General features: G+C 45.2%; 1 protein-coding gene across 1 annotated transcript in view; it reads left to right on the top strand.

The window, feature by feature from the left end:
* The window catches only part of MLH1 (mutL homolog 1), a 90,147-nt gene that overhangs the window by 3,376 nt on the left and 69,679 nt on the right, over nt 1-17,092 (top strand). The window contains exons 3-11 of the mRNA XM_006077048.3: nt 1,229-1,327; nt 4,701-4,774; nt 7,435-7,507; nt 8,603-8,694; nt 9,384-9,426; nt 9,555-9,643; nt 11,858-11,970; nt 14,024-14,117; nt 15,197-15,350. Coding sequence (XP_006077110.1) covers nt 1,229-1,327; nt 4,701-4,774; nt 7,435-7,507; nt 8,603-8,694; nt 9,384-9,426; nt 9,555-9,643; nt 11,858-11,970; nt 14,024-14,117; nt 15,197-15,350 — 831 coding nt within the window. The remainder of the gene's footprint in view (nt 1-1,228; nt 1,328-4,700; nt 4,775-7,434; nt 7,508-8,602; nt 8,695-9,383; nt 9,427-9,554; nt 9,644-11,857; nt 11,971-14,023; nt 14,118-15,196; nt 15,351-17,092) is intronic.

Raw genomic sequence — 17,092 nt, 5'->3', positions numbered from 1 at the left:
ATTAAGAGACACTTGACATGATTAGTCATTAGGGAAATAGAAATAAAAACTTCAGTGAGATCCCACTTGACATCAATTAGGATGTTTTTTATAATTAATTAATAAAAAGATTGTCACCATATCCTGCCTGCCATGTGCTTCACCCACTTCCTTCATACAGTGGGTGTCACTCCAGGACCTTTCTTCAGATGTGTAAGCTCCCTCATCCATTAAACCTTTGATGTCTCAAAAAGGAAATATTGGCAAGGATGTTGAGACATTGGCGCTCTTGTACATTGCTGGTGGGAGTATCAAATAGTGCAGCCACTGTGGAAGAAAATTAAACAATTGCCATATGATCCAGCAATTCCACTTCTGGGTTTATACCCAAAAGAGTTGAAAGCAAGGTCTTAGAGAGATTTGCACACTCATGTTCATAGCAACATATTCATGATATTCCAAAGGTGTAGGCAACAGATGAGTGGATAAACAATATATGATAAATACATAGAATGGAATGTTATTCATCCTTAGAAAGGAGTGAATTTTTGACAAATGCTAGTACATGGATGAACCCTAAAGACAGGATGCTAAGTGGAATTAGCCAGTCACAAAAGGAAATATTCTGTTTGTTTCCACTTATATGGCATACCTAGTGTAGTTAAATCTTTAGAATCAGAAAGTAGAATGGTGGTTCCCAGGGGCTTGGAGGAGGGGGAAATGGAGAGCTTTTGTTTAATGGGTACAGTTTCCGTTTGGGGAGATTTCAGAGTTCTGGACATGGAAGTTGGTGATGGTTGCACAATATTGAGAGTGTACTTCATATACCTAGAGAGGGTTAAAGCAGTAAATTTTGTTAATTATTTTTACTGCAACTAAATTTATCTGTAAATTTTTAATAAAGGAGTTTCTTAATACAGTAATAATTTTTGTACAATCTGTGAGCCTGCATGAGATCATCGAGAGAGTGAGTGTAGACAGAGCGGAGGTCTAGGGATGGAATTGTGGATTATCTGCTGTCAGGGGAGCCGAGACAGAAGCAGCAGCCCAGGCTGAGACCCAGGTGAGTGAAGAGGAGGGAGTGCCAGGGCCTCGTGGAATTCTGGAGCCCAGAGAGGAGGCTCCTGCTGAGTTAGAACTCTTCTCCCGAGAGCATTTACTTCCTGGAGTCAGTCAAGAAAAGGGAAATTCAGAAAGACTGGGAAAAACAAGTAACATAATTATTTACTTGTTTCTTTGCACCTTGTAGAAAGAAGATCTTGAGATTGTGTGTGAGAGGTTCACCACAAGTAAACTGCAGTCCTTTGAGGATTTAGCTCATATTTCTACCTATGGCTTTCGGGGTGAGGTAAGCTGAGGATGGAAGCAGAGTGTAAATATCTTCCTATGATTACATTTCTGCCGTTGGGCAGCCTGTGTTTCTCAATAGGTCAGTAAGGTATAACACTTTTTACTTGTTCAGTTCAGTTCAGTCACTCAGTCGTGTCCGACTCTTTGCAACCCCATGGACTGCAGCACGCCAGGCTTCCCTGTCCATCACCAACTCCCGGAGTTTGCTCAAATTCATGTCCATTGAGTCGGTGATGCCATCCAACCATCTTGTCCTCTGTCATCCCCTTCTCTTCCTGCCTTCAATCTTTCTCAGTATCAGTGTCTTTTCTTATGAGTCAGTTCTTCACATCAGGTGGCCAGAGTATTGGAGCTTCATCCTCAGCATCAGTCCCTCCAATGAACACCCAGGACTGATCTCCTTTAGGATGGACTGGTTTGATCTCCTTGCAGTCCAAGGGACTCGCAAGAGTCTTCTCCAACAGCACAGGTCAAAAGCATCAGTTCTTTGGCGCTCAGCTTTCTCTATGGTCCAGCTGTCACAGCCATACAGGACCACTGGGAAAATCATAGCTTTGACTAGATGCACCTTTGTTGGCAAAGGAATGTCTCTGCTTTTTAATATTATGTATCTCCAGAGACACCCAAGTCTCTTGATGGAAGAAGACTGTACCACCTACCAAGTTTTCTTGTCCCCAGTCAGATGTGAATCTCAGGCAATACTTAGATCTAAGTACCAGTATACCAAAAGTACAGGGAGAGAGGGAGCATGGTACAGGGGCTGAGACTGGGAAATCACGTGATAAAAAACTTGTTTCCTATAAAGTGAACTGCACAGGGGAAGAAAGGCAAAGAAGGGAGCAAGAATCAGAGGTTAGGGGGATGTAAGAGGCATATGAGCCAGCTCCAACGTATGGATATTACTTGGATCCTTATTTGCACAAACTAAAATTTTTTTGAGACAGGTAATTGAACTCAGATTGATTATTTGATTTTATTGAGAAATTACTGTTAATTTTCGTGGTATAAAAAGTTTCCTGGGGTTTTTATTTTTTGAGTCCTAATCTTTTACGTTATATTCTGATATATGTATAAATGAAATTATATGGCCTATCATGGGGACATATGATATAGAAAATGGATAAAAATACTTTTAAGACTAAAATAACTTTTATTTTTATGACAATACTCTGAATATAAAGATATCATTCAGTATATGTAGGACTACATAAATTATAATGCTACATACTGTTCTATTACTTATATGTACTGTAGTCTATTTAAAGGTTTCCTGTTGAACGTTTATGCTCTTTGCCATTTTTTTCATGCCTAATGCTCTGGTGAACATTCACATGTACAGTGTGTTTTGTTCAGTTAATTTTCTTAGGATAAGTTTATAGATATAATGTTTGTGAGTAAAAATACACATACATTTCCAGTAACTTGTATTAGCTTCCTATTGCTGCTCCCCCAAATGACCACAATCTTAGTAGTTTAAAACAGCACACATTTGTTATCTTAACGGTTCTAGACGTAGGGGACATGGGTATCACTGTGCTAAAATCCAGGTGTTGGCCGGGCAGTGTTCCGGCTGTATTCTGGGGGCTTTGGGGTACCAGAGAAACTATTTGGGGGTAGTTATTTGCGGGGATGAGAGTGAAGAGAAGGGAAGGGAATGGAGCCAATTATTTTTCATTTTAGGCCTTTTTGTAGTTTTTAAATTTTTTATCATGTGAATGTATTTTTACTTTGATTTTTTTCTTTTTTTAATTAAAAGGCAGCTTTTTATGACCCAGTTGTCACAATTCAGATCAAATCCAGGTGGTCTGAAGCACCCTCCAGCTCACAGTGAGTCCCGAGTTGTTCCAGGAAGGAATAGCATCAGACTGTGAACCTTGAGGTTCCCCTGACTTCAAGCAGGTCTCAGGTCAGCCCTGGCAAAGCAGTTTCATTCTGACTTTGCAACTTCCTGAGTCAGTTCCTAAGTCCAGGGCCTTCTGTAGCCTTAGCCTGGTTGTAGGGTATCTTTCGGGTTGTGATTAAACAGGGAAGATTTACTGAGGGATTGCTATGTGCCATCCATGGTTCTCAGCCCTTTGTATGTATTAACCCTTTCACACTTGACAACTCTGAAAGAGTAGGTTCTATTATTATTGCCCTGTTTGATATACTGGGAAACTGACACTCAGACTTTAAGAAGTGTGGCTGGAGTGCACAGCTGGAAAGTGGCAGAATGGGGAACTGAGCCCTGGCAGTTTGACTCCAGAGTCTGTGCTGTTATCCTCTTCCCCCAGTGCCTGTACAAAGGCCCCTGAAGCAGCTGGATCATCTGCCAGTGGCTTGCTTTCTTCATGGTGTTGGGTAGTGTTGTAGTTTTGCATGTATTTCATGTCCTTCCTTATCCAAATCTCAAAATCATTAAAAAAAAATCAAGTCTCAAAATCGTTTACATATTTAATAATGAAAATTAGGACTTCTCTATAGCTCAGATAGTAAAGAATCTGCCTGCAATGCTGGAGACCTGGGTTTGATCCCTGGGTCAGGAAGAGTCTCAAGAAGGCAATGGCAACTTACTCCAATATTCTTGCCTGGAGAATCCTGTGGACAGAGGAGCCTGGCGGGCTATAGTCCTTGGGGTTGAAAAGAGTCAGACTGAACTGAGTGGAAGTTAGCTTATCACAGTTCACCAGGGAAATCCAGCTAGGACCTAGTAATCTCTGAGCCTGAGCCATGGTCCTTGTTAATGAACTGAAGCTGCCACCCCTGCATTTACTGTCTGCTTAGATGTTGTCACATATCACAATGCTTAGGTTGTGTTTTTTTTATGCTGTGATGTCCTGTGAAAGGAGATACAGGTTCCAAAGGGCCAGTGAATCAATCTTGATTTTCAGGGGGAAAAATAGTCATTTTAAAAAAAATTTGTTTCGTCTTAATTGCATAATTAAAAATTTTTATTTCTAAACATAAAATTGCTTACAGAAAACAGTTTTGAATACAGTTTACAACACTGTCAATTTGGAGTGATTCCATTATCCTATTTCTGAAGGCAGCTTTAAAATTGTTAGAAGACAAGTCATTGAGAATATTAAATATGCCTATAACTCTACACCTGAACACAGTTGCTGTTAACATTAATTCTTGGTTGTGTTTTCTTTTAGGACTTTTATATGTATATATTTTTTCCCCTTTTGTTCTAGTAATTGTGCTGTAGATTCCATTTGATAGCTTCCTTTTTTTTTTAACGTGTCATCAAATGAGTGAGCAGAGTGCTCATTGTTGCCATTTGTTAATACAATACAGAAGAGGCAATTTAGGTAACTTCTCCCTTAATGCGAGATGGGGGTGACCCAGGAGTGGGCGTTTCTTTCACTCCATGTCCTTTGCTTCCTTAGGCTTTGGCCAGCATAAGCCACGTGGCTCACGTCACCATTACAACCAAAACAGCTGACGGGAAGTGTGCATTCAGGTATAGTGCTGGCCTCTGCTTAGCGTATAGATTCATCCCGAAACATGCTTTGTCCTGCAACTCAATGTAATCCTGTCTAAACACGAATGTTACCTTTTTTTGCCTAGATCTTGGGAACATTTTCTTTCCTCCCTTTGGATTAGTTGGTAATCCAAAGGGGTGGTTGTAAGTAATAATCTTCCTTCATGAACTTGTGAAAGGTCCGCTGTAACAGATTACAAGTGCCTAGCACCGTGTCTGTTACGCTGAGGAGGGCTGAGTCAGTGGGAGCTGTGATGTCACTCTGCCCCTTGGCCCTTCAGCAAGGCATGGCTTTGGCCTAATTACGCGGCTGTGGCTGGGGTGCCAGAGGATTGTGACTCCTTCAGTTCAGTTCAGTTCAGTGGCTCAGTTGTGTCCGACTCTTTGCGACCCCATGAATCGCAGCACGCCAGGCCTCCCTGTCTATCACCAACTCCCAGAGTTCACCCAGACTCACATCCATCAAGTCAGTGATGCCATCCAGCCATCTCATCCTCTGTCGTCCCCGTCTCCTCCTGCCCCCAATCCCTCCCAGCATCAGGATCTTTTCCAGTGAGTCAACTCTTCGCATGAGATGGCCAAAGTACTGGAGTTTCAGCTTTAGCATCATTCCCTCCAAAGAAATCCCAGGGCTGATCTCCTTCAGAATGGACGGTTGGATCTCCTTGCAGTCCCAGGGACTCTCAAGAGTCTTCTCCAACACCACAGTTCAAAAGCATGAATTCTTCGGCGCTCAGCCTTCTTCACAGTCCAACTTTCACATCCATACATGACCACTGGAAAAACCATAGCCTTGACTAGATGGACCTTTGTTGGCAAAGTAATGTCTCTGCTTTTGAATATGCTATCTAGGTTGGTCATAACTTTCCTTCCAAGGAGTAAGCGTCTTTAATTTCATGGCTGCAGTCACCATCTGCAGTGATTTTGGAGCCCAGAAGAATAAAGTCTGACACTGTTTCCATTGTTTCCCCATCTATTTCCCATGAAGTGATGGGACCGGATGCCATGATCTTTGTTTTCTGAATGTTGAGCTTTAATCCAGCTTTTTCACTCTCCACTTTCACTTTCATCAAGAGGCTTTTGAGTTCCTCTTCACTTTCTGCCATAAGGGTGGTGTCATCTGCATATCTGAGGTTGTTGATATTTCTCCCAGCAATCTTGATTCCAGCTTGTGCTTCTTCCAGTCCAGCGTTTCTCATGATGTACTCTGCATATAAGTTAAATAAGCAGGGTGACAATATACAGCCTTGTCGTACTCCTTTTCCTATTTGGAACCAGTCTGTTGTTCCATGTCCAGTTCTAACTGTTGCTTCCTGACCTGCATACAGATTTCTCAAGAGGCAGGTCAGGTGGTCTGGTAGTCCCATCTCTTGAAGAATTTTCCACAGTTTATCGTGATCCACATAGTCAAAGGCTTTGGCATAGTCCAGCCACACATGAGTGCTGCTGTGGATTCCTTCCCACAGGTGTCCACTGGCTGTCTCTTGTGCTGGCGCAGAACAGGAAGGGGATTCAAGGGATCAAAATCATGCCTTTGCTCTCATAACTGTTGGCCATTACTAGTGAAAGATGTGTATTCAAATCTAATTCCTGCCAAAAAGAATTTTTTTCTTACCATACAGAGTGTTAGTTTATATAGAAAACAGCTTCAACCGAGGGCAGTTCTGCCTGTTCTCAGCCCTCTTCCACAGATGAGTGTGTGCTGTCATGGATGATGGAGCGTTTCAGCTGCAGCACTTGGCGCTGAAGGGGGTTGACTAGATGCAAATTGCAACAGCCCTAGGACCTGGCTGCTGATATGATTAGAATCTCTTCTCACAAACGGGGGAGGCGCTTGTGAGTGAATGTCTTCTGAAATAGCCTGGGGCACAAACTCCATTTCTTTGCCTCTGGAGTGTTCTGCCCCTGCTTGGGACCTCTATAGCTTCCCCTGTGTGGCAGGATGAAATCCATAATCTTCCAGAATCTTCGTCATAGCAGCTCGTGCGCTCCCCAGATGCTCAGTCCATCTTCCCAGCCTGTCCCCACAGCTGCGCTGCTATGTATTCTAAAGCTTCTGTGCTTTTGTCTATCTTTTCCCTTCCTGGATGGACTTCCTGCCCTCTCCACTTGAGAAGACAGCAGTCAAGGGCCCAGGTGAAGTGTCATCTCTTCTGTGACACTTCCTCCCACCCTACCCCAGGCTCAGTGTTTTCCTTCTCTGGACCACTTGGGATCTTGTTCCACACTTCAGGAAACAATCTGTCCCCTCACTAAATCAAGAACCTCCCAAGGCCTGTCTCTATTTCAGGGTGTTTACAGGCCTGATACATGATAGCCCTTTAATAAATGATTGCAGAATTATTGAAAAAAATGTTACTGTCATCTTAGGCAGTGGCAAAACTTTTGTTTGTAGCCCAGAACTCAGAAACCAAAAATGCAGTAATTGGTAAACAAACAAAAAAATAGGGATCTTTTCCCCGCTTGTTTGGTACCCATTTAGGATGGTTATGGAAGTAGAAAAAGGGAGGAAGCTGGTAACTCAGACAACATATAACATGGCTATATTTTAATCTGTTGTTGATGTAACTTACTTTTTTACTCTTTGGAGAAGTATCTATTCTCTATTAGCTACCAGTATCTCTTATGTTTTCTGATAGAGCTCATTACTCAGATGGAAAGCTGAAAGCGCCTCCTAAACCGTGTGCAGGCAACCAAGGGACCCAGATCACGGTAAGAATGGTACACAGGAGGTGACATTGTTGAGAAAGAGCTTTGTGTAAATACTGAAATAAAAGGCAAAATTGTCTTTGAGTTCTCAAAGGATTGATATAATGAATATTTACCAGTTAATAGAAGCCTCAAGATATCACCCTGTAAGAAAGAGAAATGATGATTGATTTTTGTGACATGGCAGCCTACCCACCACCTCCTGTATTTTAAGAGGCTGGGAGATTCTTCTGTTGAGATGGCAGAAATTGGTGGCAGGGTAGCTGCCATTGAAAGAACCTTAAACGTGACTCCAGAAGACAAGTCCAGAGTCCTAACCTTGCCACTCAGCGGCAGTGTGTCCAGAGGCAAGTCATTTAATGGTTGTTCATCTTACTTTGCTCCTCTATCAAAAGAAGGATGGCACAAGGAATATCTGACCACTCATTCAAAGGGCACTTGTGTTATTATGTTATGAATCAGGAGAAAGGCTGTTAAGCTGCCTTATTCCTGTGGTGTGTGGCCACATTTGGTGTGTTTCTCTTCTGGGATCCCATAAATCACCCCGCTATCACGTTACATGTCCCACCCCTGCACCCACAGCCCCAGCCAGGGCACATCTGCTTGAAGGCCCCAAGCCCTGGGCTTGATGAGGCAGGTCGGGGGCGCAGCAATGAGGAAATGAACGTGTACTTTGCATCTCATGTTCAGCGGGATCTTGTACCTGGGACCACAGTATGATTTCTAAGAACCCCCAGAAGATCTAACAATTATTTCTAGTTTGCAAAGGTTTCATGCCATGTGGTGTCACAACGATTTATAGGTTTGTCTTTGCCCCACTAAATCCTGTGCTGTTTTGGGCAGGACTGTGTATTTTATTTGTCTTACTCCCAGCACAAGGCAAAGAGCCTGACATGGAGGTGGACCCCAGTGCCTGTCTGAGAAGTCAGTGAGTTAAGTGGGAGGCTTGCTTTCTCTTGTTAAGGCAGCCCTGTCTCCTGCCCTGTCTTCTAACACTTAGAACTGTGCTGGTGGTGAACACAGTTGGATTCTCTGCCTTAAGACCATGCTGTACTTCCTATACTTCTGTGAATTTACAAAAAACAACCTTCTGTTCAGGTGGAGGACCTTTTTTACAACATATCCACGAGGAGGAAAGCTTTAAAAAACCCAAGTGAAGAGTATGGAAAAATTTTGGAAGTTGTCGGCAGGTACAGTCCACAATCTGGGCACGGGTCTCTGAATCCTTCTGTCACCAGAGAAATGTGTTCTGGTGTTTAGAAATGGAGAAGAGTTGCAGAGCTAAATGGTAAGCAGCAATACCAGCCCATAAATTGTTTCTGGTCAAAGGTGTGGTAAGTGAACTGTTACTGAATAAGTGCGTTTTGCTAGACACAGTCCTTCAGTTCCTGGGGCCCATGGAGGGAGGAGGAGTAAATGGGAACCAGTGGAGAAAATGCTGGGAGATCCTGAAGCAGGACCTCGTGGGGAGGAAGACACGGGTGAAGAGGGGGCTGTGTTAGGGTCTCAGAGAGAAGAACAGTACAGGGGGTGTTCAGGCTACATTCTCAAGAAGTTTTTGAGACCACTCAGATGAGTTTGAAAATAAAACTAGGCAAGGAGGAGATTGTATTGAAATACCCTCGAGTCTAGTCAGCAATGCATGGAAGCAAAAGGGAAACCTGTTTTTTGTTCATTTCTGCCACATTGTAGCAGTGAGATCTTCATGCAGTCTCTGCTGGTTTATTTTCATGTGGGCAAAATATGATATTTAAAGATATGTTTGTTTGTATGTATCTTTGTTTACATTAGTTAACTCCACTCATTTAACTACAAGGGGGCTCTTTCTCGTATGGTGCATTTGGCTTCTCTTTTTTACTATTTTTTTTTTCTCTGCCAGGTATGCAATACACAATTCGGGCATTGGTTTCTCAGTTAAAAAAGTAAGTTCTTAATTTATAAAGGATGGTTATGTATTATAAAAGAAGAAGGGTTTTTTTTTTTTTTTTTTAAATAGTTGGCTGTGGAGACAAGGTCATGGTATTTCAGTCAGCCCTGTTCTGTTTATCAGCAAGGTGAAACCGTAGCTGACGTCAGGACCCTGCCAGATGCCACCACCGTGGACAACATTCGCTCCATCTTTGGAAATGCTGTTAGCCGGTATGCTGATAACTTGCATTTTTTAAAATCTTGTGTGTTCTGTCACATTATTTTGGAATCTGTTTACACTTGCCTGGAGAGTTTTCTTTAACCAAGTACAGGCTTGTTTTTATGCTTCAGGCTTGTTGTCATGCTTCAGATTATTTTGTATAATCAGTGCTTCTTGGGTGCACGTCATCTCCTAGGTGGTCTGGCTGCAAACTGTGTGTTCTCTCTAGGTCTCTGGTCTTCAGAACGTCTCTGGTCTTCAGAACTTCTCTGGTGTAGAAGAATTCTATCCTCCGTTGTTCCCGCTTGTCCTTGTATTTTCATAATTGTCACTGGGATTGCATTTATTACCACTCAACATTTATTCTGGGCTTTGTGCCAGAAGTTAAAGATATAAAGACAAGTAAAATGTTTCTGCCCTTGAAGACTTCCCTGTCTGGTGGCAAGCAGTGTTGTGTCCCTAGATCTTCATGGTCAAAGCCTCAGCAGGAAAATTGCTTGTATTCTGGGTTTCTCACGGCATTCCCCTTGATGGGTGAAAGCCGCTGTTTCAATTCATATCCGTAGCTTAATCTCAGGGCTTTGCAAAGCCCAAAGTGTCTGCGTCATAATCTGAGGGGACAATACTAAGTGCCTTCTGTATGCCAGGCAGGCCCCAGAAGCTGGGGGTACACAGATGAATGAGACCGCCCCTGACTTTACCTTTTCCAGCAATCTTAAAAGCAGGAGCAGTAGTCCCACGACTCAGTTTTCTACTCCAAAGGGGACAAATTACTCACCTTTTGAACAAAACCAGGTTCCTAACTAGAGAAGAGTCAATTTGCTTTTAATTACCCTTTTGTTACTTATCAAGTATTAAAGAATTATTTTTTCAGTTGTGCTCCCAGAGCAAACAGAGAGTTCTGTTGACCAAATTTTAAGACCCAGTGAAACTTTTAAGAGCTCCTTGGCCAGATTCTGAGATTCAGAATTAGTTGTTATGAAACTCTTAGAGAGTATAAGAAACTGGAAATCCCACAGAGGAGCAACTCCCAAAAGAGGTTTCCCGAAAACCAGCCTCTTTTGGGGAGAGAGGGCCTGCTGGTGCGCTGCTTGGGGAAGCGCAGGAAGCTGGAGTACAAGCGCAGGCTTGGAGTACACACCACTGCCTGTGGAGCATCAGCCACCCTTCCAGGATGTGTGATGAGCTTCTGCTCCTTGCTGGCCACTGTGCTGCGGGGTAGAGGTGGGGAGGAGGGAATAAAGCAGGAAGGAGTCTTGTCCTCAGACGACTCATGCTCGAACTGGAGAGACACAGGAAATAATTATTCCGTTCATTAGTGACTGTGCTCAGTGGCTTAAAGGAAAAGTATAAGGTGGGGCGTCTCCTGAGATCAGGGAGAGAGATTGTCATGGAAGGCTCTTTGAGGAGGTGATCCCTAGATACGGTGGGTAAGGAGGAATTAACTAGCCGGTGTGTGTGCCAAGTCACTTCAGTCGTGTCCAACTCTGTGAGCCCATGGACTGTAGCCCTCTGGGCTCCTCTGTCCACAGGATTCTCCAGGCAAGAATACTGGAGTGGGTTGCCATTCCTACTCCAGGGATCTTCCTGACCCAGGGATCGAACCAGTGTCTCTTATGTGTCCCGCTTTGGCAGGCAGGTTCTTTACCACTAGCACCACCTGGGAAGCCAAACCAGCAGAGGGAACTTTCCAGCTGGAGGGACTAGCACTTAAGAGGCCCTCAGGCAGAAATGAGCGTGGCTCATGGGGGGACCTTTTTTCATCTTAATCGATGCCCCTGCTCCCCGTAAACACACTCTGGGGGGCACCACACAGGAGCCTGTCATGATCCCCATCAGCGAAGTAAGAGATTTTTCAGCAGAGATGATTTCGTTGGAATCTCGTCTTTGGAACTGAGTTACTAAGATACATAAAAGTTTCAGCAAACAACATCTCAGAACTTGACTTGCCATGTCCCAACAGTGACAGTGACGATTGACATATCATAAATGCTTGAAAATAGTAGCTAGGTGGGTGAATGGATGGCCAGATGGGTGGGTGAGAGGTTGGATAGACAAATGGGTGGGTGGGCCTGGACGATCTTAATGAACCAAGTCTCTGGGATCCACACTTGGCAGAGTCAGTTTATGGGAAGGAGCCCTGATTTTTCCAGCTCTGATTCTTTAGAGTGTTTGAATTTTCCAGTTTTTTGAAAAGCCTAAAAATTTCTCATTTTTCTAACCAGAGAATTGATAGAAGTTGGATGTGAGGATAAAACCCTTGCCTTCAAAATGAATGGCTACATATCCAATGCAAACTATTCAGTGAAGAAGTGCATCTTCTTACTCTTCATCAACCGTAAGTGAGAAGGAGCTATGTGGAGAAATCGCTCCACAGGGAACTTGAAGGGGCCATGGAGGAACTTCTTATCCACAGGTTTGATTACACCCAGGGAAACCTCATGCAGAAATGTGGTTTAACTAGGAAGTAGTTACAGTTTCTGCCCTGAGTCTCCCTAGTCCTCTCACACGTGCTCAGGGTTGGCTGCCGGTTGCGGAGTCAGGTTCTTGCCTCTGAGAGGTTGCCCAGGAGAGGGCATCCCAGCCCCCATGAGCCAGTGCGGCCTCCTCCCTGCCGGCCTCAGGGCCTTACCCGCAGGCCCAGGGCAGACCTTTGTTCTCTTCTTACATCAAGACCCACTGTTGGAAATTGCCCCGCAGGGCACAGGGAGGGGGTGTATTAGGTGCAGGCAGGGTTTTTTTTTTTTTTAAATGAAGTGTAGTTGATTTACAGTATTGTATGAGTTTTAGGTATACAGCAAAGTGAATCAGTTACACACGTATATATTTTCGGATTCTTTTCCATTATAGGTTATTGCAAAATATTAAATATAGTTCCCTGTGCTATACAGTAAATCTGTGTTGTATGTTTAACATACAGTGGTGTGTATTGGTTAATCCCACGCTCCTAATTTATCCCTCTTCCGCCTTTCTCCATTGGTATCCGTAAGTTTGTTCTCTATGTTTGTGAGTCTGTTTCTGTTTTGTAAATAAGTTCAATTGTAGTATTTTTTACATTCCACACAAAAGTAATAGAATAATTTGTCTTTGATTTATTTCATTTACCATATTGCTGCAAATGGCAATATTTCATTCTTTTTTATGGCTAATATTCCCACTGTAAACGCTTATACAGAAATACACACCATGTCTTCTTTGTCCACGCATCTGTTCATGGACATTTGAGTTGCTTCCATGTCTTTGCAGCTGTGAATTTTGGGGTGCATTTGTTCCTTTTTGAATTGGAGTTTTCATTTTCTCTGGATGTTGGATTATATGGTAACTCTATTTTTAGTTTTTTAAGGAACCTCTGTACTGTTCTCTGTAGTGGCTGAACCAGTTTACATTCCTACCAACAGTGGAGGAGGGTTCCCTTTTCTCCACACCCTCTCCAGCATTTATTATTTATAGACTCTTTAGAGGTTAGGTTAGACTCTTAACGTGTGTCGTTCACTTACCTACACACTGGGCAGGCTCCCTCGGGTGGCAGGGACAAAGAACACTCCTCCAGCGTGTCTCAAGTTCAGAAACCTCAGTGGAGGGCCCCTTTTGTTAGGTTACGCAGCACAGCGACATCACCGAGGCAGCTGTGGGTGACGTAGTGAGCACTCAGAATAATAGTCTCCTCGCTCATAAGATCACTGCCTCTCTTTCATGGGAAATAAAAAGATGTGACATATCCTCTGCTTCACCAGGTCAGGAAGTAGATTGTCAACAGGTCAAGAGTCTGGGGAGAAAAGAGAGCCGTGTTGTTTGAAAATAGATCTTCCTCTGATTTTAGTCTTATCTCTCCAGCTTTTATCGTTTTCTACCCTCTCAAGCCTACCTCATCTCCTAAATTACTCTCAGCATGCAGTCAGAGATTTGTACCCCCTGAAGTGCCTGGAAAATGCACTTGCCCTTAAGTCTCTGTTCAGCTACCCCAGTGTTGGAGCTCCCTGAGCCAGTGTGGCTGCCGCCTGCCCCACCGTTCAGCACGCCGGCTCCAGTGGTGGCCCTTACCACGGGGAGCTGGAACTAGTTTTATTCACCAGCGTTTGTTTCCCTGCTTGTAGCCCGGAGTGTGTATTTGCAGAATGAGGTTCTGAGCGGGGGCACGTGGTCTGCCTGGGCTGCCGGGGAGGGGTGAGGAAAGGAGCAGGGAGGCAGAATTGGCTGTTGCTGCTGCTCTGGTGAGAGGAGAGCCCCACGCCCCCAGTGAGATGCTGGGGGATCATGATGGTAAAGGGGGACTGATGTGGATGTCACCCCAGCCGTGTTCTTCCTGAGCTGATGTCCTGGCATGGTATTGGTGTGCACCTGTCACCTCACCCTTTAAGACACATAGGAGCTGATCGCCTTTTATTTTCTAGATCGTCTGGTAGAGTCAGCTTCCTTAAGAAAAGCCATAGAAACGGTGTATGCAGCGTATTTGCCCAAAAGCACACACCCGTTCCTGTACCTCAGGTAAGGCAGCACTGAATTCCTCACCCAAGACTCATAGGGAAGAGAAATTCTGTCCAGCTGTCCTCTCTGAAAGAGCCATGGACTTGTTAATTAGCCCAGTGAGAGTGAACCCCATATCCCACTGGCCCTTTTCACAGGTAAAAGGCACAGTTTTCCTTTATTTATTCACTTGTGCTGTAGAATCCCACCGAGAGCTTCCCTTGTGCCAGGCAGTATGTTGGTGGAACAAAGTGAACATCGCCTTGCCCCTGAACCAAGAGGAACCTGCCTTAACCTGGCAGAGAAACCCTTTTCTCCTATGGGTCCGTCCAGCGCCCTCTACCGACCACACTTCACACTGCCACGCTCCCTTATCAGAGCTTGCAGTGATAGATGCTGGCTTTGACCTGAGGCAGTAAGTTGATGGCACAGCCTCTAAACTGACTTTTATGCAACATTTTAATGTTAGAAAGTTCTCTCACATTTATTATTTTTTGTATATGTTTTTATCTCCACATAATACTGAACAGTAAGTAGGGACAGGTTCATGGTTACATATGGGAGAACCGTCCTGAGACATTAACACATTGTTGACTGGGGAATTTTTGCAGAAACTAACTGACACCTGTCATTGATGAGTTGTTATGTACATGAATATTGAAACACTCTGGTCTATAAAGTTTGGGTAACAAGAGACATATTAATAGGTTGCTGGTCAGCTAATTGTTAAATGCCTCGGCCGTGAGTTATGGAATGAGAAATTCCGCTAGCTCTGGAGTGATGGTAATGACAGCTGATGGATGATAAATGTGCCGGGTGCATGCTAAGTGCTTTACGTGAATTTAATCCCCAACATGTATTAGGTCCAGTTCGCAGGCATGGAAATCGAGGCATAGAAAGATGCTGTAACCTACCCGCAGCCACTCAGCTCTCAAGTAGCAGAGTCAGCATTTGAACCAAGGTCACTCGGATTTGACCTTGAAGCCTTAACTACTGCATCATTTGGCTTCCCCAAGTCTCCTGCCCACTGCAAAGACTGTGAGTGAATTTCCCCCGCGTTTCTCACTGTGTTATGTAACTCTTCTCCTTTTTCCTGCCAGTCTAGAAATCAGCCCCCAGAATGTGGACGTCAACGTGCACCCCACGAAGCACGAGGTTCACTTCCTGCACGAGGACAGCATCCTGGAGCGGCTGCAGCAGCACATCGAGAGCAGGCTCCTGGGCTCCAACGCCTCCAGGACCTACTTCACCCAGGTGGGGGCGCGGCCCCAGCTCTTTCCCCCGTGCCTTTGCCACCGAAAATGTGCCCTGTCACCCAGGAGCGCCCAGACATTTCACTGTTGCTTTATAGGACTTTCTACTTACTTTGATAATTTTTTTTTTGGCCATGACCTGCGGCATGCAGGATCTTAGTTCCCTGACCAGGGATCAAATCCATGCCCCCTGCAGTGGAAACTCAGTGTCTTAACCACAGGACCACCAGGGAAGTCCCACTTTGATAGTTTTCTTTCAGCACCTTTCTTGAACCCAACTCTGAAGGTTCACAGTGTTAGTCCTGAGCATGGAGTCGTAAGGCCCCGAGTTCTGTCTCTGCCTCTTTCTGGGGGCCTTAGACCACCTTCCTAGGAAAAGGGGCTGTCTGAAACAGAGTGGGGCGCCTCTCCCCTGCATTCCCCACTGGAGACGTTCAGAGGAGGCCGATCCCCCATATCTGGGGCAGAGTGCAGGGGCAGGGCCCTGGGCAGGGCCTTTAGTCAAGCCTTGTTACCACTGTGTGACTGACTTTCCCTGACCGCCACATCTCCCTCAGTAAAGATGGAGCTGGTCACCCCCACACCCAAGGACAGTTATAAGTGGTTGGTGAACAGCAAGTGGAAAATGTCTGGTCCAGGACCTGGCACCATTCAACTTAGTACAATTATCCAGGTTCTAAGAACATTGATTATAAACTGCTCCCCTTCTCTGGGGCCTCAGTTTCCCCATCTGTACAATAAGCAGGTGGTAGTACCATCTCCAGTGTCTGGTTGCAGCTCTGAGGTGACTGCCCAGAGTAGTGAGAGTGGGTTCCTCAGAAGCACAGTGGACACCACAACTAGAGAGATGGAGCCTTTTCCCCCTTAAATCACACTGGGTCCTGTAAGCAGGAAGTGGGCTTCTGTGAGCCCTGCTTCTTTGAAAATTTTCAAAATGGCCAAGCAGGTGAGTGCCTTCCCAAGAGCATTCCTGGTTACCTGCAGAGAGCCTCGATGGGGATGGTGTGGGCTCCAGCAGTGAGCAGAGTGCCCTTGGGGCAGCCGCGCCTGCCTGGGGACCTGCACACCTGCAGGTTGTTGGGGGGTGTGCATGAACCCTCAGAGCGGGTGCTGATACGGAAGGGCTCCATAACTGTCGGTGGTTTTCATCCATCGTTGCTGACTCAGCCTCAGTGCCCTTGACTGCTCCCTCCCCAGATACCCACAGAAGCCCCCTGATGGGCTGCTGGGGTTGCAGCAGAGACGGATTCCTCCCTTCACTGAGGCACCCACGGTTTAGAGTCCACATCCCACATGAGAGAAAAGCAGACTTGGAAGGGAGGGGGCTCTTGTCCCAGGCTTGAGCCTCAGAGACATGAAGGAAGGGATGTGGAGCCTGGGCCCCAAGGCTGAGAAGGAGTTAGATGGGCAGAAGGGGACAGGGGTGCGCAGGATGTTTCTGGCAGAGGAGAGGAGGATACAGGCTCGGCCAGGCAGTGGGGGAGGGCTGCAAGCTAAGAGTGTTGAGGATCTGAATGCTGAGTGTGCTGTCAGCGTTCTCCATGCTGGCTGCCTGATGGGAATCACCTGGGCCCTCCCCGAACCAGTACATCTATCTCAGGGGGTGGGTCTGGGCGTCGGTGGTTTTTAAAAGCTTGGCCAGGCATGGGCACGCGTAGGTGGGGTTAAGCAACACTGGGCATGTGTGAAGGCCTACGCTCACTGCAGAGTTCAGGTCAGTTCGAGGGGTTTCATCAGCAAGGT

Source organism: Bubalus bubalis, chromosome 21 (assembly GCF_019923935.1).
Source record: "Bubalus bubalis isolate 160015118507 breed Murrah chromosome 21, NDDB_SH_1, whole genome shotgun sequence".
NCBI lineage: Eukaryota > Metazoa > Chordata > Mammalia > Artiodactyla > Bovidae > Bubalus > Bubalus bubalis.
This window is presented reverse-complemented; position numbering and strand designations above follow the sequence as displayed.